Source organism: Protopterus annectens, chromosome 3.part1 (assembly GCF_019279795.1).
Source record: "Protopterus annectens isolate FY-2018-M chromosome 3.part1, PAN1.0, whole genome shotgun sequence".
Taxonomy (NCBI): Eukaryota; Metazoa; Chordata; order Ceratodontiformes; family Protopteridae; genus Protopterus; species Protopterus annectens.
This window is the reverse complement of record NC_056732.1, coordinates 111,658,767-111,681,411: the sequence shown is the minus strand read 5'-3', so window position 1 is coordinate 111,681,411 and position 22,645 is coordinate 111,658,767. Positions and strand designations below refer to the sequence as shown.

The window sequence follows — 22,645 nt, the reverse complement described above, 5'->3', positions numbered from 1 at the left end:
CTTGGTGGCACTAGATTGTTTCAGGCAAATGGGTTCTTATTCAGCAGGAGTGCATTTGGTAGTGGGAAGTCTGTCCCTCCTTTCCAGGGGATTTCACCATGCCCAGTAAATAAAACATCCCTTTTCCTCCAATTCTGGAACAGATTTTAATTGAGGGAGTCTTAGAATCAGTGCACAGCTGCCAGATTTTTCTGTTGCCAAAGAAAGAATGGACTTGGAAGTGTACTAGACCTTCCTTTCTCAGTCTTTTTGTCTAAGTCCCAAAGCTCAAAATGTTATCCCTTCAGACTGTATTACCTTTTTCCGTTTACTAGCCTTTAAGGTAAAGCCATACTGAAACAATGCCTGCCATCATATGTCATTGGCAAACATTTCAGTTAAGATTGTCTATGTCTGACTTACATCATCGGTTCTCTGCCTTGGCCTTTGGACTATTTACTATTACACAGGTATTTGCAGAGTGTCTGTTTCTGGTAATTGCTTATTGCAGACTGCAGGGAGTCATATCTGTCCATATTTGAATGATTATCTTCTATTTGCAGACACTTTTCCAGATGTTAAGGGTCCTTAGCAATAGTTCAGAATCTTCTACTCTTTCTGGTTTCCTGTGATGTCTGTTAGATTCTGCACTGGAGTCCTTCTTCCTCCAGACAAAGTGAAGATGCTTCAAAAATTATTCCAGAGTTTTTCCAATCAAAACCACATAACTGGCAGGAAATTTCACTGGATCCTGGGGGTACACAGCTTCTAGGATTCTTATGATTCTCATGATCCACCTGGCCAGACTCTACATGAGAAAAATTAAGGGGCACTTTCGGCAGTCTGGATTCAACATCTGTACCCTTTATCTTTTCAGATACAAATTCTCGACTATGTAAGGAGCATTGATACTACTCCATCATTTTGGACTGGTCATAGCACTGACCCCATATTGTTGGTGTGTTTTATTTTAAAATTGCTAGTCAGTCTGTAGTTTTTCTATCTGTTTGTAGACCATCTATTCCTGGAGCTAATGGGGGGGGGGGGCTTGCATCATAATTTGTGCATGCACAGTGCCAGATTTGTTTTTATTTATGTTATGTGTACAAATGTTCCAGTTGGACACCATTGGCATGTTTCTGTAGGATTGGGTTGCAGTGCGGAAAGTATCAACACAAAGAAACTTCTGCAGGATGATAATAAGCAAGTTAATCAGTACCATTCAAGTGCATAGAATTCACAGTGTCAAGAACACATTAGACACAGTTGTTTTCAGTACTTGAACAGAGTATACTGCTGAAGTACATTGACGTTGTACTCTGACGCTGTTCTAATATTAGGTACTCCATAGCCTTTTAATTTGGTTACCAAGGAATGCGGGTGTGCGGGAAAGATATTCTTACTCTTAAGAGGTGCAGGTAAGAAGTTTTCTGCTGTTCATTGTGAGAGTTTATTACAAAGGAATGTTTATTATTCAAGATTAATTTGCACACAATGAGAAATGTTTATTGCATAGTTTGTGTATTACAGATAGAAATCCTTGTCTGTTCGTCAGTGTCCCCTGCCTCATCCTTTAAAACCTAGTTTCACAGGCCACTTTTATTTGCTTTACGATATTGCATATGTATTTTGACATGGATAGCAACTGACTGAAAGAACCACATTTGACAATGATGGGAGTTCTCTCACTCTCATATCCATCAAAATGAAAAACCCATATCAGCAGTGATTATATTGGATTGCAAGTGTATAGAATGTTTTTACTTTGAAGGTTGATTGAATTAGTTTGTAAACAAGTTGTTTGCACCTAAGCATGTTTCTTCATTGTGTTTAGATCAGGTATGACGGTAGAAGAATCTGTAAAGTTAACATCTGACTGTGAAGAGGGGGAGTCCAGTTTATCTTTAGAGTCTTCAAGTTTGCCCGGGCCTTCTGCTCAGTCATCTGTTGAAGAAGATGATGATAACACATGCATAGAAACTGTACATTTGCCAGAGAATGATTTGGATCAGTTGTGCAGTATGGAGACCATGACAATCAAGGACTCCATAGGAGAAGCAATAGCAGAGGATATAGTGATATCAGAAGAGTCTGTTATACAAGAAGAAATAGCAGAGGAAGTTGAGTCAAGTATCTTTGAAGAATGCCATGAAGGAAACCAGGAACCCGAGCTTGATGTTTCTGAGCAGGGTGAGGAACAGTCCACCAATAGCGAAGTTGAGAGCGAGTTACCTGCTGACGATGAAAAGATTAACATTTTGATGAACGATGATTCTGAAGCCTTGGCCGATATTCCAGTTATATTAGAACAGAAACTTGATACAACAGAAGAAGAAGTTATTCCAGTTGTTTGTGAGCAATTAGATTATGTCCCATCACCCGTTCCTTCTGCTCTTTCAGTAGAGGCTGAAAATGATATTGACAACACCTGCACTGATGCAGTAGATGAAAAGAGTTCTGCACTAGAAGAAGAGAGCATGTCAAATATTGTACTAGAAGATTCACCTAAAACTGAAAGTTGCATAATTGATATGGACATTCCAAACAACTCTGACCAGCTTGCGTCTGAGGAAGATGCTGTTTCAGAAGCACCATTTTCTTCTGAAAGCACAGTAGAACCTACTAGCAGTCTTGAAACACTGGAAGAAAATGTAGAGCCTGCTTCAGAGGAGACCCTAAGCCCTGTATGCATTGAAACATCTTCTCTGTCTGAGCCACCCAGCAGCCAAAACCAGTACAGTACTGAAAGTACAGAAAGTCCTGAGTACCAACCACTTCAGGAGGAAGACGATGAGCCATGCACAAGTACAGCTTCACCTACATCACCTGAATGCAGTTTACATAACAGTGAAAGTTCTACACCTCAACAAACAGTACCAGCTTGCACATCAGATGATCAGGATGAATCCCTAAATGATGTATCTTCCGAGTCTGTAGTGACTGAAAATGAAACTATTACACAGGAGGAAGCATGCTTAGTTCCATCAGAAAGTGAGCATGATTCTTCTGCTGCAGATACACCATCAACTTCTGAAGAGACTGAAGTCAGTGAAGTTCAGCAGAATGGCTCACAGACCACACCTGAGAAACCACAAACTTGTGTACCTGAAGAAGTTCCACCACCTGATGTTACTAAATGCAAAAGAACTAGTGCACAACACACTTTGCCTGAGAAATCTTTGACTGAAAAGCCATGTAAACATTCATTAGAATCATCACTGGTTACAGAAGGGTTAGTGACAAAGAATGCTGATATTCAGCATAATAATAAAGTGCATCCTTTACGTGATAAATCTTTCATCTTATCAGATGTTGGCTTATCTGAAGTGACCAGAAGTAAGCAGCATAAACTTCAGCAAGGGAACTCTCAAAATAAGTCTACACTTTCACATCACTCAAAATCATCAGAGCCTACAAAATCTCCTGAGATGCTAAGAATTGAAAGTCGTGAACCAGAAATCTCAAAAAGAAAGACTGCAGAACACCATGCTTTTGGAATATGTAAAGAGAAGAGACCAAGAATTGAAGATGATCACCCTACTCGAATTTCAGTGTGTAGCAGCCAGTCTGAAAAAGAAGCTCCCCCAAGGGAAGAGCCAAGGGTTCCTCCCCTCAAGGTATGTTAATATAAAAATTCCTTGTTTTATTATATGATAAAAATGTATGATTTATTATTTTTTTTATCATTTATACTAATCTCTTGAATTACGCTCCATCTCTTAAATTAACATGCTCCTTATGCTAATATCAAAGTGGTTTACTACAGCATTTGTCTGGAACTTTCAAATATTACACAATAAAAGATATTTAGTATTGCTAAAATAAATCTTTCCTAAACGAATAATTGTAACTAATACAGATTGTCCTGTCCATCGCTATCACAGCCTCCACCTTTAGCTGTAACCAGACTTCCAGCCATCCAAAAGTGTGGTGCCCTCTTTCCATAAATGCCATTCCATACATGCAGACAAACTTTATGGTCCTGATCATTATGAACTCACTTTCGACTACTGATTGCTCTGAATTCTGTATATGATCCCCTTATACTCACCCTTTTTAATAACTATTGCCACACTCTTGCTTGAATCTTAACAAAGAGAGGCAGCCTGGGCATGCATTCACAGCCTCTTCACCGTCACATCTTGTCAGCATTCTTCCTTTCAAACTACACATCTTCTACAGTATTCATTATAGTCTAAAAACACACCACCCTTGTCATACCTACTTGTCGTCCACCTTTTCATGCCCTACTATCTTAAGATTAAAGCACTGTCATCCTGTTCTTTAAGCCATCAGTATTGTTTCTGAAACCACTTCACAAATTCACATTCTCTTTTAATGTCTGTCTTCTCTTACATCACTTATATTCAGGGTTGCCAGACGTCCCTATTTGGGCGGGACTGTCCCGAGATCAGCAGCCTGATTTCTGAGTCCCGCCCTGCCGGTTTAAATACCGGGCAGCCTACGCTTTGTTTTTTTTTTGATTGGCCCGTATACCGGCATACGGGCCAATCAAAAATCGCTAAACACGGAGCTTCTTGTGTTTAGTGCGGAAGTTCTGCATTAAACGAAGCTCCGTGTTTAGCGATTTTTGATTGGCCCGTATGCCGGTATACGGGCCAATCAAAACATCGCAAAACAGAGCTACTTCTGTTTAATGCGGAACTGCGATGTTCTGAATTAAACAGAAATAGCTCCATGTTTAGCAATTTTTGATTGGCCCATATACCGGTATCGCAAAACAAAGCTACTTCTGTTTAATGCGGAACATCGCAGTTCCGCATTAAACAGAAGTAGTTCCGTGTTTAGCGATTTTTGATTGGCCTGTATACCGGTATACGGGCCAATCAAAAAATCGCAAAACAGAGCTACTTCTGTGTAATTTGGAACTGCGATGTTTCACATTAAACAGAAGTAGCTCTGTGTTTATTTATTTTTGATTGACCTGGGCCTTTTTTTTTTTTTTTAGTCTTTACTTTGTCCCTACCTGGCCAGTCGGAAATCTGGCAACCCTGCTTATATTCCAGGCAGCCTAGCTCCTCAAATATATTTATGCCAGCTTTTCAGCTTGCATTCTTCTGTACATATTTATCAGAGGAGCTTTGTTTGAAATAGTAATCCATAGTTTGCCAACACAATCTAAAACCATTTGGTTGTTATTAAATTTGGTTTTGCTGACTGATATCAATAAATGTATTACTTATAATGCAGCTATGGGTGTTTGTCAACCAGTGTGTTTTCAGCTGTTGTCTGTTATCAGTATGCATTCTGATGTAGTCCAGGACATGGCTGAAAGAGTTCTTTGAGCTGGTGCACACACCACATAACCTGCCTAGTTCTAAGTGAAATTGCAATGAGAATGTTCTCTCCTCCATACTCATCATACTTGCATCATCCTGACAGACTACTCAGGTCCAGTAAGCAGAAAGAACCTCCTCAAAGTGTACAGACCCTTACATGCACCTGGGCAATTTCTCCTGTCTTTCTTCCTCGCTCGTCAATGGAATTCACCCCTCCCTCACATTTGAATCACCCAAAACCACTCCACCTTCAAGACCATGCTCCATTCCCATCTCTCTTCTCATTGGGAATGCTCATGCTCTCACCCAACCCGACTCCCTCTGTATCGTTCTGCTCACCCATCCTTTTTTTTCTCCTTTCTTAAAACTCAACCTAGTGACTCCCTTCATTTCATTTAAAACTCAACCTAGTGACTCCCTTCATTTCATTTAAAACTCAACCTAGTGACTCCCTTCATTTCATTTAAAACTCAACCTAGTGACTCCCTTCATTTCATTTAAAACTCAACCTAGTGACTCCATTTCATTTGCACTCCCTCTCTCTTTTTTCCTTTCTCATAACTCAGCCTATTCACCTTTCATGTGCTACTCTCTTGCTCTAATTCTTCCTACCTCTCACCTCATGAAAGTTTGAGTGCACAAGTGCCTGCACTCCAAAGTACTTATGTTTTAATTTCATTCATTGCTTTGCTACAACACCTTGCTCAGATGTTATTATTCTGTCATCTATGTTACTGTGTTTTTAGTAGTTTTGAAAATTGTATTGTACTTTGTTGACATTAGCTTTGTAATAATTGTATATGGAGCTTTTCTCCCTAGGCCTCCATTGAAAACAGGCTCATTTTGGCCCAATGGACTTTCCCGGTTAACAAACTGCAAATAAATAAAATAAGTAAATGTTTCCTACAAAGATGTACTGAATTCACAGAACATGTTTTTTCCCCCCTTACAGCAAAATACATTAATGACTTTTGAACTTTAATTGATTTTACATTATAAACAAGTTTAACTGTACAGCAAGTCAGCTTATCACTGTAGGGGCTTACTTTAAAAGTACCTCTAAATGAGATCCTCTTCTTCCTTTGACCCTGCACCCATTGGAAAAAAAATCAGTACTGACATTTACAGGAGTCGTATTCCTCTGTTTCTCTACTGACAGCATTTAAATATGGGTTACGAAATGCAAAAAAAAATGTATACTATGAATTTTAATAACAATAAGTGAAAAAAATGATATTTTCACTGTGGGCAACATCACTTTAACTACTTTCCTTACATATTCATCTTCATAGTCTGATTGTGACAGTTTGCTTTTTACTGTTGGGAACATTATTTTTTTTTTCCAAGTAGTAGTGGGAATACTTAATGGGGGTTTAAAATGTGTTGTCCTTCAGAAGATCACCATTGCAGTTACAAATGGGATGTACCCTGCCAATAAATGCTATATTTCTGTCTATTGTACAAAGCTCAGGCACCCTCCTCACTTGCTGTAAATCTGTTGTTAGCACAAGTGGATGCACAGGTGTAAGACAGGTGTATGGACATACGAAAACTTAGAACATTTTTGCTGCTAGCGTACATATGCAGAATTTTTTCAGTGTCACATCTAGTTATCTGTGTGGTTGATTTCAACACAAGGTGCAAGTAAATACTTGTTGGGGACCCTCCATGTCTTTGTATAACGTTTTGCGTGCAAGTTTGTCAGAAAAGGAAAGTGTGGCTGTGCATCAGATGCCATAGAAATACTCCCACTTGAGTTGTTTGTTTTGCTTAGAGGCCAAACATGGCATTAAATTGTGTGGTATCAGGAAAGCATTCCTCCAAGACTGCCAAAAGTATGATCCAGTGTTGTCTTTTCCATATGGCTTCATCCTGTAGGTTATCAAATCTGATTCTGATCCAAGGCTGGTCATTCTAAAAGACTTCAGCCCTGGAGTTCTTCTCTTCTGCCAATAATACCCTGTGCTCTCTCTCTTTTATCCCAGATCTTGTTTGCCACCATCAGGGTGTGCAGCAAGGTTGTGAACACTGTCTTGGGTTTCTGTATTCTTTGTGATATTCAGATATTATTGCTGTGTTGTTTAGTAGCCTTTTCTGTACACTTTGTCAAGATTTGCAGTTTGTCCCACCCTTCTACAGTTTAGTGTGTGGTTATTTTTCTGGGTTTTGTAGTTTTCCCTTTTTGGTTATTCAACATTTTAAAAAATATCTCTAATAATAAATAATAAGATTGGTGTTGCAGTGTGCATAGGTTAGGAGTTTGGTTAAGTGTGTAGGTCTTTGTGTTGTGTTTCTACTTATCTTCATTGACTCTCTCTCTCCTTCAACGTGGACAGGGAAAAGGGCTTTTAAGAAGTGTGTAGTGTCCATCCACAAGTTACCATCATGGGATGCACGCCACCTGTGTGTTTATTGCCTCAGCACTTCTTACTTGGATGCCAAATGCTCTATTTGTGCAGAATTTGGTACCTGGGCTCTGAATGAGTGCCAGGCTAAGTTAGTGTTGAAGGGTTTATTGTTTTTGGTAGATTCGGTGTCTTCCACCTCTTATCACAAGAAAGGTGACAAGGGCAAGTGGAGTCAAAGTAAGGAGTGGCATAAGGATGACAAAGCGCAGGGCAAGGGCAAGGACAAGGGAGACCGCAAACAACTTCTCCTCTTTTTGGCCAGCTGGAGTCAAAGATTAAGATCTTCAACTCCTATGGCTGTGTCGGTGCTATGGTCAGATCCATCTTATTGGAGATAGTCTCCAGTGGAGCCAACTTTGGAGAAGGCTGTATCCCCTGCTTTAAGTGTGCCTAGTCCTTTCCTTGGTTAAGGGAGGTAGTCTCAGGTAGGGTTCCTTCTCCCTTTTGACCCGTTTCTGCTATGAAAGTTTCACCTGAGTTCTCTCCACATCAGATCCCAGCCCATCCAGTTCTGATCATCAGATCCAGCTGCTGGTAGGTGGGCTCCAAGGCATCATCAGTAGCTACTTTGGCTTGGTCTGCCTACTTGGTAAGGAGTCTTATATCTGTGGATTTAAAACAACTGATGTGTTCCTTCTTGCAGGCCCAGATTCAGCTAGATTTACTCTCACTGCCTTGGTTCCAGTACTTGTGGGGTCAGCTCCATCAGGTGTTCTTTCTCCCACGGCTTGCAGATCTAGTTTTCTTGCCTCCACCAGGGTCAAGTTCGACAACTTGGTTAATTCAGGCTCCAACCCTTGCATTGGCCTTCTTGACTCTGACAGTGTCACAGTCGAGCTTTCCTTAGAGCCGAGGGTTCAGGGGATGTGGTCTCAGGACCCGGATTGACTCTTAGAGTTTGACTGTTCCTTCCCCCTTTGGGCCTCAACACTCGACAGTTCATCTCAGGTCATGGTATCAGGACAAGTCACTTTGGCTCTGGAGTCTAGCAGCTCTGTGGGTTCTTCAGATCCCAGGGTTTTAGCTTTGGTCTCTGCTTTGATGTCATAGAGAGGATGTTCTCCAGGCCAGAGATGGATTGGATGACATCAACCAGTAATCCTCCCCATGTCTTCGTCTGGACCTGCAGACATGCATAAGGAAGCTCTGGGACAGGCTACACTTGCAGATTTCCAGACCACCCTGCATCTAGGTCCCCCTGCCTCTTCCACCTCTACCCCAGATTCTTCAATCCAGGAGAGTCATGGTAAGAGTAAGTAAGTGCAAGAGGAAGCATCTGGACTCCAAGGAGGAATTTCTCATGGAGGATACTGACCTAGTGGAAGGGGAGGGTTCCCCAAAGTCCCTCTATGAGGACACCTCATTTGGCAATCGTATGGAGCTCCTTTGTCATTGTAAGGGGTGGACTTCTGAAGTCCACTCTCCAGAGAAGTCTGTATTTTTGGAGGCTTTTGGTGTGGGCCCATCCATATTCTGGGTGGTCCCCTCTCCAGATGTGTTATTGACCAGGTGTCCCAGAGCACTTGGAGGGAGTCAGACACACTGGAACCTATCCCCCCCACAAAAAAAAACGGATAAGCTCTTGGCTCGCATAAGGACTAACAGCACTGGAGTAAGGGCCTCGCTGTTGATCCCATTATGGTGGTGGCAGCTGCCAAAAATGGCATTTCTGAAGCATGTTCTTCAGTCCATCTCCCAAACTGGGATGGCCTTCTATTTAATGTTACAGTATTCTTTACATATGGGTTGTATTCCACCCAGACGACACAACATCCAGCCTGTATACAAAAGCTTAGAGCCACTGCCTGTACGTGGGCCATTACACATAGGCACAAACAACATCAGTCATAAAAGGGACATCCACACGTACCATCTTCAGAACTTTATCGCCACCATTTGGAAAGGTTGACTTGTATGTTCGGTCTGCCATTGGATCCTATTGGTTCTTCTTACAGCTCAAGATAAGTACCCCATAGAGGATTTAATATATTCCTCCTGCCTTTTGTTTTGTTAATGTCATCCAGGAAGGGCAAGTGTAGGTGTGGAAGACAAACACCACATAATGATTGTCACAAGATGTGCTTGTTTTGCGTAGAGCCTACTCACAACCACCAGTCCTGCTGTATTTCTTAGGTCTTCATTCCCAAAACATTGCGTAGTCATCTGTCAGCTTTGAATTTATACTTAGAAAACCAAAGACTCAAAACATCTGGCTAGGGACGCTATGGAGGGTTCCACAAGTATTTCTGAGCTGTTGGTAATGACTTAGGTCAGCAAGGCTAGGCCTGAATCCTCTTAAGCTGTGCCTTCTTCCACCGATGTACCCCTTGAGGTTGATGAAAACTGGCAGTATGATCGGAGGTAGAGTCGGCTTCCTTAGCAGGTACCAGGATGGAAGCAGTCAGGAGTGCATATCCTAGCATGTCCAAGGCTATGCAGATGTCCAGTTAGGACAACTTGGGGGGACCACATCTAATGATTGCCGAAGATTCATGAACTGCTTCAGCTTCCTTGTCCAAAGAACTACCGGAGGTTAGGTCTATGTCCACCTTTTCTCCTCAACAGGAAAAGCCTGTGAAAAAGAAGCAAAAGACTAGGCATGTTCCCGCTCCTTCTACCCCAACGTCAGATTGGGAAGTTTTTTACTCAGGGCCTTATTAAGGCCCTGATGGCTTTGAGGCCTGCAGCTTCACCTCCTCTCATTGCAGGCCTGGACTTTGCCTCTTCTTCTGTGCAGTCGTCTGGGGTCCAAGGTCTTATTTCAGGGCAGCCAGCAGAACTTCAAATTCATGACACAGATTCTATGGAGTCTTCATCTGATGAAGACTCTTTAGCATACTCCACTCAAATTCCCTCTCCTCTGGAATATGCTTCTCTAGAGGAGGAGTCTAATTGGAGGGACTGTCCCATGGAAGAGCTTTCCTCTAGGGAAAATATTTATAACATGAGGGAGTTTTTTAAGTGGGATTCTTCTCAAATCTCAGAAGAGATATTATGAGCTTCTACAGGTGGAGGCCCGTGCACCTTCAGCAGTCCCTCCAGTACTGCCAGCCTTTTTAGATATTTTCAGGGCGCATCTAAGATCTCTGACTCCCAAGCCCCTGCCCCAAAGAGACCTGATTATTTCTATAAGGTAATGCCCCTCAGCTGATCCTGCTGTGGTTTCCATTACCTCAGATAAGTCCTGAAGGTTATCTCTTTCTACCAAGTTACTTTCCTCTGATAAGGAAAGTAATAATTCTGAAGTTATTAATCTTCTTCCTATTCATCACTGATGGGTTCGGTTCTGAGCCCTCAGTACCGAGTCGGCCTTGTACCAAGTTTGCATGCACCAAAAAACTCTCTAGCTAAGCTGCTACCCACAATGCCCTTTGCTCAGTTACCTCAGATCTCATTTGCTACACAGCCATGTAGCAGCGTTTCACCAAGCTTTCCAACTAAGTGCTTTTTTCTGATATATTTACAAGTTTTGTAAAAGTTTTTCCCTCTTTATAATCTGTTCTTGATATCTATATTGTTTCAGCTCTACCCACAGGTATTTCTTTCTTACCATTGTTGGTATTTTCTTGGTATTTTCTAACTTTCTACCCTTGTGGTATCTTGTTACCATTGTTGGTATTTCCTTTCTCTCTTCTTCATTTCCTCTCTTTCCCTTTTGTGTGAGAGAGTGTTCTGGGGTGTCTGAAAAGAAGGGAATTATGGGGTTTAAACACTGCTCTTCTTGCATTGGTAAACTACCGAATAGTGACCTCCATGAACAGTGTGTGTACTGTTTGGGGGTTCCGCATTTGTTGGCGAAACCCCCGTGTGATATTTGTGCTAGTTTTCAGTCAGTGGACGCTGAATGAACGTCATAACAAACTGATTTTAAAGGGCCTACTTGCTTCGCCTTTTTTGGAGGCTAGTTCTGCGACGGAAGTCTCATTCCCTCTTTCTATGGACAAGAAACATCCTCGCTCAGGCCCCTCTTCACCAGCCGGTGACTTACTTGTCACAAGCACTCATCTGAACACCGTTCTGCCTCCTCGGTGCCAACTACTACATCGGCTCCGAGCTCAGCTCCAACGAAGCTTACTGAGGTCGCTTCGTCGGCGCCTACCCCAGCACCATCTACTGCCTCTGTACCTACCAGCTTATCAGTCTCTCTCTCTGCACTGACATCGCCCATTTCTGCTCTGATATTGGTTCTGACAATTACCTCGGAACCGTTTTTGTCATCCACCCCTATTGTAACTGTGGCTCCGAGCCCTTTCACAGCTCCAACCATACCGTTGTTGCCAGTTTTAAAAATGGAATCGTCGGTGCCTTTCTGTGATACACCACGAACCCGATACTTGTCTATTGTGGACCCGTTTGCAGGACAAGCCTGCAGCCCCTTTTTGGACCGGCCTGATTCCCCCTCAAGGGCATCGGTGAGATCCAACAGGAGCCTTTCCGAATTGGATGTGGTGCGCCTTTTTGACCAGCTGCTGACCGCCATGGGAATTTCAGATCCGCCTAGACCCTATCCCACTCCAGGCTTTGGGTCTATTTCTCCAGCAGCCCCTACCAGCCCCTACTTACTCTCCTCCCTTGGATCCCTCGGTTCTTAGGCTCATTTATCCAACTTTTACTAGAGGACTCCCTTCCTCAGTGCCGACAATGACACTGTTTGAGGCTCTGAGACCCCTTTGGGTGTCGGTTCCGTCGGAACCCACCCTTCCTCAGTCTCATGCTTAGGGGGTGGAACCTCCAGTTCTGGTCACAGTTCTGATGGCTTTGTCGGTCCCAACTTTGATCCGAGGGTGACTAGTGCTCCGAGTCTGCTTGAGGCTCCATCCCCGGAGGTGGACCGTCTGGAGCGGGTGTGACCCTGGTTCCGATTTTGTCTTCTTTGGTTCCGGGCTCCCATTCCTCTTCAGATGGGTCCACTTTCTGGGTGATGGAGAGGGCGCTTGCTGCTAGCAATCCTCCTATGTTGGTTATTCCCCCAGTTCCTTCTGAGCTGCAGCTGTCAAAGGCCACCCCCCCCCAGGACTCCGGGAGCACAAGGCCCAGGAAACCCCTGTCCAGGGCATTTCCCTTTCTGAGTCTTCTTCGGATGCTCCCACCAAAGAACCCCCTCGGAAATGGGTGTGTAAGAGGAAACACATGGACTCCCCAGAGGAGTCCCTCACGGAAGATATGGACTACGATGATGGGGAAGGGTCCACATGGTCACCCCCTGACAATGTCTCCTTCGGAGACATCATGGAATTCTTGAAACAGAGGGGTGACTGGAAGTCCTCCAACCCTTCCTCGGAGGAATCCGTATTACTGCAGGCCTTTCGATCTTGGCCCTCTTCTTCTTGGGTGACCCCCCCCCGCTGATAAGTTGGTTAAACTCATCGTGCAACAAGCTTGGAAGAACCCTGACTCCAATGTTCATTGTGCATACAGCTGCAGTCATTACAGATGGGTTATCCTGCCGTCAGGCGGGTCCTCGGTCAGCCAAATTCCAAAGTCTAGGTCCGGCGTCGGTTGTCGTTGCTTCTTCCCTGACGTCAGTGCGGCAGGGGTACAAAAGTGGCAGCCGACGCCATTTTCTTCAGTCTTTCTTGCCGTGCGTTGCCCGAAGCAGAAGCAGTTCGCAAGTGCCGGTCGGCCAGCTCCTGAGATTTACGAAAGTATTTCAGCCGAAGTTTTCTTGAAAGCTAAGTACCCCGTTGGGGAAACTTTTCTTGCCTCAGACCGATGTCAGACAAAGTTAATAATTGCATTTCTTGTGGGAAGAAAATACCGCATAAAGATTTCCACTCTTTCTGTATACCTTGCTTAGGCCCAGACCACAACGTCTTGGCCTGCCGTTTTTGTGCTAGATTCAACAAGCGCACTATTAAGTACCGGGCGGAGTTCGCCCTTCATTATTTTGGCAAAAAATGTAATTATATCATGTCGTCGGATACTCCGACTCCAGTTTTGAGCAAAAGATGCAAAGATAAGGACCGACATCCAAGGTCCGCACCGACTACTGAGACCACGCTTAGGCCGACTTCCGGTTCTCCGGTTCTCAGCGAGGTGCCTACGCAGCCCCTGAGTACCGATGACGCTACATTATTAGTGACTTCAGTACCCGAGGTCGCAGGCTCCTCGGTCCCCATTCCTACTGCAGATACAGACGCCACTCTTGGCGGGGAAACTCAGAATTTAGACAGGCCTGCCTTTTCTCAAGGTGTCTTCAGGCCTTCCTCCTTCTCTATTAAAGCTTTCACTAAATCTAAAGCAGCCATGAAAACCAAAAAACAGGGTCCTCAGACCTCCTCTCAAGGCCCCATGCCTATAAAAGCAGATGCTTAAAATGGCTGAGGATTTGATTACTCTTATCAGGGGTTCTCAACCCCCTTCTGACAAAAGACCCAGATTAGAGGAAGACTACCCTTCCTCAGATCAAGTTTCTATTACCTCAGAACACTCTGAGGACCAGGATTACGCCTATTCACCTTTCGAAGACTCTGATGTTGAGGATTCTATTCCCTCGGTCTCCCCCCCTGAGGATTACTCTTTTGGGGAAACCCTGCATACATTGAGGGAACACTTTCACTGGGAAGGCCAAGCTTACTCAGATTCCAAGAAAAGGCTCAGGGAATTTATTTTGCTCCCCCAGCATAGGCCCCTGGCTATCCCTCCTGTTTTAGATATATTGGATGATGTGTACACAGAAGCCAGCCTTAATCCAGATTCTTTACCTCCAGCTCCTGTTAAACCAGACAGGTATTACCGGGTTCCTGATTCTCACCAGTTCCTATATAAAAGCCATACTGCTGACCCAGAAACTATTTCACAGGGTCCCAAGGGAATTAAGGCCTCTACTGCTAAAAACCCATTACCTTTAGAGAGAGATTCCAGAGCTTTAGAAAGGTGGGGGGAAAAGGTGTATACCTCGGCCATTTTAACCATGAGGGAATTAAACTGTCAATTCCATATGTTAAAGTATCAACAGTTTTTGTTATCTCGGTTGAAAAGCAAAATGACACAACCAGAACAACCAGATTTAAAAGAGTTGCAGGATTTGTTGCATGGTGCAGAGCAAGTGGGTAAACATACCTTGCAGTGTGGTTTTGATGCTTTAGAGGCCTCATGTAGAGCTGCTGTTACGGGGTCTGTTATACGTAGGCATGCTTGGCTCAAAGAGCGAACCTTACTAGATCATGTCAAAGCTAATTTATTAGATGCACCTCTTCAAAAAGATGTATTGTTTGGTGTTAAAGCTGAGGAGGTACTAAAGAAAATGGAGGAAAAAGCGAAATCAATGCAAACAGTGAAAGATTTCCTGCAGGTACAACCTCCACGTTTCAGCAGAAACTAGCCTTCCTTTCCAGCCACAGACAGACCTCAAAGGGGCAGATACAGACGCCCAAGGGGTAGAGGGCAACTTCAAGGATCTTTCAGAGCCAGACAGTGGCAAGCACCAACCCCAAGAGGTGGAGAAGATAGATCACAGTCATTTAGAAAACAGACACAATGACTTCCCCCTACACCTGCCAAGCAAAGCTTTAATGGCAGCACCTTTGGACGGAAAACTGGCATTATTCTCAAAAAATTGGCATATTGTTACAAAAGACAAATGGATTCTGGACATTATAGACAGAGGCTACAGGTTCCACTTTCACACCCTTCCAAAAATGAGAGGCATGCCAAACCTGCCACAAAATCAAAGGGCAGAGGCACAAAACAAATTTCCGCCTCATGGACATGAAAGCGATTCAAGAGGTACCTGCAAAAGAACAAGGTCAAGGGTTTTATTCCAGACTATTCCTGGTACCAAGGAAAGACAAAGATTGGAGACCTATCTTAGACCTATCCATCCTAAACACATATCTACAGGTGCCAAAATTCAAGATGCTCACATTACAGCAGCTTCTTCCCATGCTGGGCAAAGAGTCTTGGCTGGTAACATTGGACCTCAAGGAGGCATACCTGCATGTCCCTATCAGACAAGATTGCAGAAGATACCTCAGATTTCTTGCAGGTTCAACCCATTACCAATTCTCTGCATTGCCCTTTGGCTTATCTACTGCACCCAGAATGTTTATGAAATGCCTGGCATCAGTAATCGCCTTCTGCAGACTTCAAGGAATACAAATCTGCCCATATCTGGACGACTGCCTGATCCAAGCGGACAGCAAGGACATACTATTGCAGCACCTGGCGTTTGTAATAAAACTGTTGAACTTCCTGGGATACACAGTCAACAAAAAGAAATCAAAACTAATACCCTCTCAACAAATAATTTTCCTGGGTGCCAGCTTGAATATAATCACCCAGATGGCCTACCTCACACCAGACAAATAAGGGCAACTGTCTCAATACTTCAGCAAAATGGCAACTTTCACCAGGCTAACTGCAAGGAAAGTCCTGCAGGCTCTGGGATTCATGGCATCTTGCATCCTACTAATCCCATGTGCAAAGCTGCATATGAGGAAACTTCAATGGTACCTAAAAAACTTATGGTCTCAGCACAGCCACAGCTTGGAAACAATTATACCACTCATTCCATGCCTTCAAAAGGAATTTTTGTGGTGGGCTCAAGCATGCCAAAGAAACACAGGTCTCCCTTTCTGTGTACCTCAAGCAACTCAAATCATCACAACGGATGCTTCAGACTACGCCTGGGGAGCACACATGACAGATCAGTGCATTCAGGGAAAATGGTCCCAAAAAGAGAAGCACCTACACATCAACCAAAAGGAAATGCTAGCCGTGCAAAATGCTATTATGACCTTCAAAGACCTACTGCATCCAGGCCAGCTATTGATAAGGACAGACAACACCACAGTGATGTGGTACATAAACAAACAGGGGGGAACTCATTCATACCCCCTGTGCAGACAAGCCATGACCCTATGGAACACAGCACTGGAATTGCAAATTCAACTACAGGCACAATTCCTGCCAGGGAAGGAAAACACACTGGCAGACAACCTAAGCAGAAATATGACAGATCCACATGAGTGGAAGTTGCATCCTCAAGTTTTCACAAAGATAACTCAGGCATGGGGACAGCCAGACATAGATCTCTTTGCTACCCACAGAAATTACTAGTTGAAAAAATTTTGTTCAAGGACCTATCATCCACAGGCCTGGAAAGTGGACGCACTCTCTTTCAATTGGACAACATTGACAGTTTATACCTTCCCGCCTCTTCTTCTGCTGCCCAAAGTTCTATTAAAAGCCAGAGCAGAGAGGCCACAAATGATTCTCATTGCTCCAGACTGGCCAAGACAACACTGGTATCCGCTCCTGAAGAGCCTGACACATTCCCCACCATGGATCCTACCTCTAGTCCCTCTTCTGTTGTCCCAGCACAACTACAAAACCCTTCACAGCCAGCTCAAAACCCTAAATCTAGCTGCATGGAGAATTCCTTGATTTCCCAACAGACTCTCCTCTCCAAGGAGGTGCAGGGTGTCATCTTGGAGGCCAGAAGACCTTCTACTAAAAAAGTCTACTCCGCCAAATGGAAACGATTTTGTGCCTGGAATCAAGAAAAGGGCCAGAACCCTTGGGTAATAAATATACCTCAAATTTTACAGTACCTAGCTGAGATGTTAAACAGTGGACTTTCCTTCTCCATCAAGATCCACGCTTCAGCCATTTCTGCACAGTACAACACAGATCCTCCTTTATTCTCACATCCTCTCTTAAGGCAGTTCCTCAGAGGGGCAAAAAATATAAAACCCCCAAGAAAACCACCATTCCCTGCTTGGGACCTCAACTTCGTATTGGAAAAGCTGACCCTTCCTCCCTTTGAGCCAGCTTCTTCAACAGAACTACAATACTTGTCATGGAAAACAGCCTTTCTTCTGGCTATCACCTCAGCACGCATGGTTTTAGAGCTACAGGCCCTCATGACTGTGCAACCATTCATCATTTTCCATCAGGACAGAGTTTCCTTACGAACCAACCCTACCTTTATGCCAAAGGTAGTATCCAGTGTAGCTTTGAATCAGACTATCCACCTACCTACCTTTTATCCAAATCCACAAAACAATGGGGAAAGACTACTACATTCCTTGGACATTCACAGACAACTTCGTTATTATTTGGACAGGACAAAGCCATTCAGGAAATCCGAGCAACTCTTTGTGTCCTATGCAACAGGTGCTCAAGGAAAGGCTATTTCCAAACAGACAATTTCAAAATGGATAGCCCACTGCATACGCTTTTGTTACTCATTTCATGGAAGAATTGTGCCTGTGTGCATCAGCTCCCACTCCACCAGGGCCACAGCTACCTCTGCAGCTTTCCTCAGGGGGGCCCCTACCAAGGACATTTTGGAAGCAGCCACTTGGAGTTCAGTGCACACTTTCTCCAAGCACTATCACCTTCCACTATACTCTAAATCTAGAGCGGGTTTTGCCACAGCAGTCTTGCAGGGCATCCTCGCTCCTCCTCGTTCCACTTAGTGCCTACCACCCTTACTTAGCTTTGGGATTCTTCCCATCTGTAATGACTGCAGCTGTATGCACGATGAACATAGTACAGTTTTGTACCTTCCATAAATGTAGATGTTCAAGTGCTCATACAGCTGCAGTCCAGGTTACCCCCCCCCCTCCGTCCCCTCTTAGGACAGGCCTTATGACAAACACCTTATCATACAACCTATTTGGGGTATTCTCTTATGGTGTATTTGCTTGCAACTACTGTTTTTTGATTATTCTATATTGCATGCTTGCATAACTTTATGTTTTGCCTCCTTCTGGGGGCACCTGATATCTGGGGCAAGAAAAACTGAAGAAAATGGCGTCGGCTGCCTCTTTTGTACCCCTGCCGCACTGATGTCAGGGAAGAAGCGAAGACAACCGACGCTGGACCTAGACTTTGGATTCCGGCCGACCGAGGACCCTCCTGATGGCAGGATAACCCATCTGTAATGACTGCAGCTGTATGAGCACTCGAACATCTACATTTATGGTAGGTACAAAACTGTACTTTGAGGCCATCCCCAGGAGATCAGACAAAGCACTCTCCCCTCCAGAGGATCAAGTCATTGGTCTAGAGGTTTGCCAGTGGACGCTTTGGTGGTGGCGGCAGCCATGAAAAAGGACCTTGCAGGAGAGAGTCCTGCTGTTCACCTGCCCAACAGAGAGTCCCGGGCAGTGGACAGGTTAGGGAAGCGAGTTAGGTCTCTGAACTTTCTGGCACATTTTACGAAGCTCCAGAGAGACCTTATCTCCAAACTCTCCGGAACCCTTGTGGGCCAAGTATCAGATGGAGCATGAGATAAAGTTGCTTCCCAACTAGACACCCTAGAATCAATTCATCCATGAGGTTGCTGTCACATGCAACCGAAGGAGCAGCTAGAGCTGTGGGTGCAGGTGTAGTCATGAGACGCCACGCCTGGATGCGCATTTGCAACCTCGCAGACTCCTTCAAGTCATGCTCCTATCGAGCCATTTGCTCTGTTCAGTGCTAAGGTCAAGGATACATTAGCCAGGTGTGAGAAAGATGGGAAGACCTTGTCTGCCATTGGCCTATGCTTTTCCAAACCTCAGTGTTCCTTCTCCAGGAATCAGAGGAGCGGAAAGATGTGGCAAAAGAAGTCTCTAGGTCCTTTCCGAGATGCACGTAGTGAGAACTCCTCCAGAGGCAGAGGGGGTTCCAATAATGGAGGACGTCCCTTTCAGGGAAGAGGGGGTCCCTGGAACCAGGGCTCCAGAGATTCCTTCTTGGATAGACCGTATCAGCGCTCTGGAGGTACTGCCCAATTGCTTTCCTCTGGAAGCAGTCGGGGTGCGTTTTTCTCTGCACCAAGCTACCTGGCTCTCCATTATGAATGATCAGTGGGTGCAGAGAATCATTACCAGAGGCTACCATATTCCCCTAATAACTTATCCAAGACCTCCGAAATCCATTCCCAATGTTCCACCCAGTCAAAGGGAGGAGGCAGCTTCCGAAATACGAAAGCTATGTCAAAAACGAGCCATCCAACAGGTCCCCCCAGATCAGTGCGGATCAGGGTTCTACTCAAGATTCTTTCTGGTGCCAAAGAAAACAGGGGACTGGAAGCCCATTCTGGATCTTAGCCAACTAAACAAATTGGTAGTTTAGACCAAGTTCCGCATGGTCACGATTCAATCCATCCTCCCCTTTCTGTGGGAGGGTGTGTGGATGTGCTCATTAGATCTCCAGGATGTGTATTACCATATCAAGATGGACAAGCGCTCCAGGAGCCTCCATCGCTTCCGGTTGGGAGCCAATCACTACCAATTCAGAGCCCTGCCTTTCGGTCTCTCGACAGCCCCCAGAGTGTTCACGAAATGCCTTGCAGTGGTAACCGCTCATCTGAGACTTCAGAGATTCCAGGTGTTTCCATACCTAGACGATTGGCTCTTCTCTGCCCCCACCAAGCGTCTTCTGGTCAGGTTCCTCCATTACACACTGGCTCTAGCGAAGTCATTAGGCATCACCATACATTGGGAGAAATCAAACCTTCAACCATCACAACTGGAATTCATAGGGGCAGTATTCAACACCCAGTCAAGCTTGAGCTTACTTCCTCTTCACAGGCTTCAGAGACAAAGGGCACAAGTTCAGGTGATACTCTGTCGAAGCAAGGTGTCTGCAAGGGAAGTCCTCTAAGCCTTGGGATCTATGGCTGCAGCCATCCCCCTAGTTCCCTTAGCCAGACTACACATGAGATTAATACAGTGGCTCCTTCAGGCCCAGTGGATACCCAGTCTTCACCCCCTGAGCTCACAGATCCTGATCACCAACATTTGCAAACAAGATCTCCTCTGGTGGATGAGTACAGATGAAAATCTTTGGTGTCGCCTTTCCAGGTTTCACAGCCCAGCGCCACAGTGACCACGGATGCTTCCTTGATGGGGTGTGGGGGCCACTTCCAGGGAAATTCAGTCTAAGGCACGTGGTCCGATGTAGGGGTCAATTTGCATATCAATGTCCTGGAGTTAAGAGTGGTGCTATTGGCATTGCAAGCTTTTCATCCGCTCCTTTCGTCCGGAACAATTGCTGTCCAGTCGGACAACATGTCCATGGTCTGCAAACAGAGAGGGACCAAATCTTACCCCCTTTGTCGCGAAGCCATGAGAATCTGGCAGTGGGCGATAGCTTTCAACCACTTTCTGACTGCAACGCATATCCCGGGGAGCACCAACGTGATTGCTGACAGGCTGAGCAGATACATTTTTCATCCTCACGGGTGGTCTGTCACCCCGAGTGTGGCGGCGGAAATTTTCAGCCGTTGGGCCCAGCCATGCTGCGACCTTTTCGCCTCCCCTTCAAACACAAAATGCAGCAGCTACTTTGCCCTCTTTTCCCCTCTCCTGGAGTCACCAAGAGATGCTTTAATCTGTGATTGGCCCATGGGTCTCATTTATGCTTACCCTCCGATTCCTCTGATTCCCCTTTGTTCTACGGAAAGTTATTCAGTTTAGAAGCAAAGTGATCATCATTGCCCCGCTCTGGCCTCATCAGGTGTGGTTTCCATTCCTTGGACCTCATCTGTTACAATCTCCTTGGATCCTAGACACTCGTCAGGACCTCATATCTCACCCACAAGAGCTGACTCCCCCGAAGCTGTCCACTCTCAAGATGACAGCTTGGTTTCTTCACTTCCGTTAGTTGCCAGGCAGGAAAACCCTCTCCTCACCCGTCTGTGATATTATCTTGGCCTCTCATAAACCATCCCACCAGGAAACTTTACAGGGATAAATGGAAAAGATTCTCTATTTGGTCACGTAATCAGAAGCTAGACCCGTTCACAGCCCCCGTAGCCACTATTCTTCATTATCTGGTTGAACTATTCGACAAAGGGGCCTCAGCTTCCACCATTCGAGCCCATCTAGTAGCTGTTTCCAACTTCCATAACAGATCTGAAGGAGTGCCACTTATCTCCTCTTGCCTTTGCAAGACCTTCCTCAAGGGTATTTTTCACAGCAGGCCTCCCATCAAACAGCCGGTGGAGGCATGGAATCTGTCCTGTGTTCTGCAGTCTCTCTCTCTTCCCCCGTTGTGATCTAAAATTCCTGTCATGGAAATCCTTATCCATGGTGGCTATAACTTCGGCCAGAAGCATTTCTGAATTAAAACCTTTATGTCTTAAGAGCCATTATCTGATCTTTCATAAGGACAGAGTATCACTTAGTACTAACCCATCCTTTCCCCCCAAAGTGGTTTCTGATTTTTCAGTTAACCAGTCCATTGAGCTCCCTGTGTTCTTCCCAAATTACTCTAACAAGGGAGAATACTGCCTACATTCCTTGGATGTTCATAGACAATTACATTTCTATCTGGTCAGAACTAAATCCTTTCGCAAGTCAGACCAGCTCTTCATTTCCTTTGCGGGTCCTAGAATGGGAGGCGCAGTATCGAAAGTTACTTTGTCTAAATGGCTCAGGGATTGCATTGCCTTCACATATTCACTTACGGAGGGATTGAAGCTTGGCCAAATCAAAGCTCACTCATCTAGGGCTATTGCAGCATCTGTTGCCTTCCACTCTAGGGCCTCCATGGATGACATCTGTGCAGCAGCCATTTAGGCTAAGCCTCACACCTTTATCAAGCATTACAAATTGGATCTGATCTCCAGGGGAAGAGCGGGCTTTGGTTCTATGGTTCTCAGGAATGTTCTTCCATAAGGGCCACCCACGTTCTTCAAGTAGCTGGGGACTCTGTCTCATCAGTGATGAATAGAAAGAAGATTAACAACTTCAGATGAAAAAGTTATGTCTTACCATAACGTTCCATCTGAGTTGTTGATCTTCATTCAGTCATCACACCCTCCCACCTATCCCCTCCTAAGGTTCTTGGCAGATCTTCTAGGTCTCTGTGGTGTATTAGGGTTTCTGCGCAGAGATGGCCTCTGGCTTATTCTTCTTCTATATGTTGCATGCAAACTCGATCCGAGGTAACTGAGCAAAGGGCATTGTGGGTAGCAGCTTAGCTTGAGAGTTTTTTCATGCACGCAAGCTTGGTATA

At 44.8% G+C, this 22,645-nt stretch overlaps 1 protein-coding gene across 1 annotated transcript in view; it reads left to right on the top strand.

Moving 5' to 3' along the window:
- ASXL3 (ASXL transcriptional regulator 3) overlaps window positions 1-22,645 on the top strand; it is a 1,601,111-nt gene that overhangs the window by 1,525,181 nt on the left and 53,285 nt on the right. The window contains exon 12 of the mRNA XM_044066640.1: window positions 1,814-3,596. Within this exon, the coding sequence (XP_043922575.1) occupies window positions 1,814-3,596 (1,783 nt within the window). The remainder of the gene's footprint in view (window positions 1-1,813; window positions 3,597-22,645) is intronic.